The sequence below is a fragment of the Arachis ipaensis genome, chromosome B09 (genome assembly GCF_000816755.2).
Source record: "Arachis ipaensis cultivar K30076 chromosome B09, Araip1.1, whole genome shotgun sequence".
In the NCBI taxonomy this organism is placed as follows: Eukaryota; Viridiplantae; Streptophyta; class Magnoliopsida; order Fabales; family Fabaceae; genus Arachis; species Arachis ipaensis.
This window is the reverse complement of record NC_029793.2, coordinates 124,277,646-124,279,350: the sequence shown is the minus strand read 5'-3', so window position 1 is coordinate 124,279,350 and position 1,705 is coordinate 124,277,646. Positions and strand designations below refer to the sequence as shown.

General features: G+C 44.6%; 2 protein-coding genes across 15 annotated transcripts in view; both read right to left on the bottom strand.

Annotated features, from left to right (window-relative positions):
• LOC107616068 (pentatricopeptide repeat-containing protein At3g23020) overlaps positions 1-1,705 on the bottom strand; it is a 6,287-nt gene that overhangs the window by 1,474 nt on the left and 3,108 nt on the right. For 2 of the 3 annotated variants that reach the window (XM_021112732.1, XM_021112733.1), the window contains exons 2-3: positions 1,470-1,701; positions 1-1,330 (exon numbers count right to left, since the gene is read on the bottom strand). The exon at positions 1-1,330 is cut by the window's left edge and continues 1,474 nt beyond it. In XM_021112732.1, the coding sequence (XP_020968391.1) occupies positions 1-1,328 (1,328 nt within the window). In that variant the 5' untranslated portion in view covers positions 1,329-1,330; positions 1,470-1,701. The remainder of the gene's footprint in view (positions 1,331-1,469; positions 1,702-1,705) is intronic. The other variant, XM_021112734.1, reaches the window with a different exon arrangement.
• Positions 1-1,705, bottom strand: part of LOC107617744 (pentatricopeptide repeat-containing protein At2g13600) — a 10,438-nt gene that overhangs the window by 6,733 nt on the left and 2,000 nt on the right. The gene's annotated exons all lie outside the window — the stretch shown is intronic.

Sequence of the window (1,705 nt, the reverse complement as noted above, 5' to 3'; positions counted from 1 at the left end):
GCAGATTGGGTGAATTCATCTATTTCAAGGCCCCTCTTATCCATATCTGATATAAGCTCTTCAGCTTCATGAACCATTTTCCTTATCGAGTATGCATATAAGAGGGTACGATAACTCACACGATCTGGCTCAAGGCAAGCCTCCTTCATCCTTTTGAAATATTTCGTTGCACCAGTTATATCATTATGTTTGGCATGGATGGAGACAAGAATATTGTACGTCCTTGTGTTAGGTGAGCAACGAAGTTCTTCCATTTTTCGCAGGAGTAAGCTTACTTCCTCTAGTTGTCCATGGTTTCCACAAATGTGAATCATTGTATTGAATGTCACAATGGTTGGTGCTATACCTTGTTTAAGCATCTTAACAAAAGTTTCTGATGCTTCTTTAAGCCGGCCAGACTTTCCGTATGTGTCAATCAAGGCATTATAGGTATGTGAGCTCAAAGAAGCATTAGAATATGCCACCCTCTCTGCTTCCGGTGCAGCCACTGCATTCTTATTATTTGGCCTCAAAGGTTTACCTAATGACCATTTCTTGAAAAACTCTTCAGCTTTCCGAAACTCTCCCGCCTTCTTGTATAATTGGACTACAGTTACCATAGTGACCTCATCAGGTTCCATTCCTTGACCAAGCATCCTCTCAAGCCAAAAAAGTGCGTCCTCTTTTAGCCCACCTTTGCTATATACATCAATCAAAGTTCCATAAGTAGAATTCGTTGCTGTGATCCCCCTCGCATTCATCTCATTCCACAAAATCTCCACACGGCTCCACTTCAGCGCCTTGCCAAGGGTCCTAATCATGATGTTGTAGTGAATCACATTCAATTCATGGCCATTCTCCTTGAACCACTTGAAAATCTCTAATGCTCTGTCCCACCTCCGTTGCTCCTTCAAGATGATGCTCCTCTCCTTGTTGTTGATCCTCTCCTCCCACGGACTCAATGCCTCACCCACATCCCGGAAAGTATCCAAAGCATCCAGAATGTCAGGGATACATCCACCATAAGAAGCCCATTTCTTCGAACACTTGGTGTGCCCCTTCAAATTCCCACCACCACTACCACTCAGCTCATCGCCAATTTTTCTCTTTTCGAGAGCCCCATCATTGGAATTCTTCTCCAAACCTTGTTTCCTCAATTGGGTCTCACGATTCACACGTCCTGGAGAATAGCGCTTGACAAAGGTGGTTCCTTTGCTGCCATTATTGCTTCTATGAGGAACCTTTTCAGCTTTCTCTGGTGGAGAAACCAAAACAGCGTTTGAGTTTGGAAAGATGGGTCCATGGAAACAGAGGTTGGTGGTGTATAATAGTTGCAGCTTCATGAACATTGCTGCAAACAGAGAAAAAAGAACACAATGGTGAAAGGTGTAAGGCTGGTGCTGGCGGAGTAAGAACTAAAGCATCAATTAACTGATGGAGTAAGCACAACAGATTCAACAATTGTTGAACAAATTGTAATCAACGTTTACCTGTAAGTGGATGAGTGGGTTGACGGCGTGGTGAGAGCAGAACCGAATATTGATGTGTGGGTGGATGACGGCTGTCATAGGCGGTGAACTGTGGTGGACCGGTGACAGAAGAACCGCGAAGGCGGAGACAAAGCCACAACCCACGAAGAAGAAGAATGGCAATGGGAGGGGTGAGTCACTGAGTATAGCACCAAGAAGGGGAAACAGGGAGAGACCGCGAGTGAATGTAGCTCTGT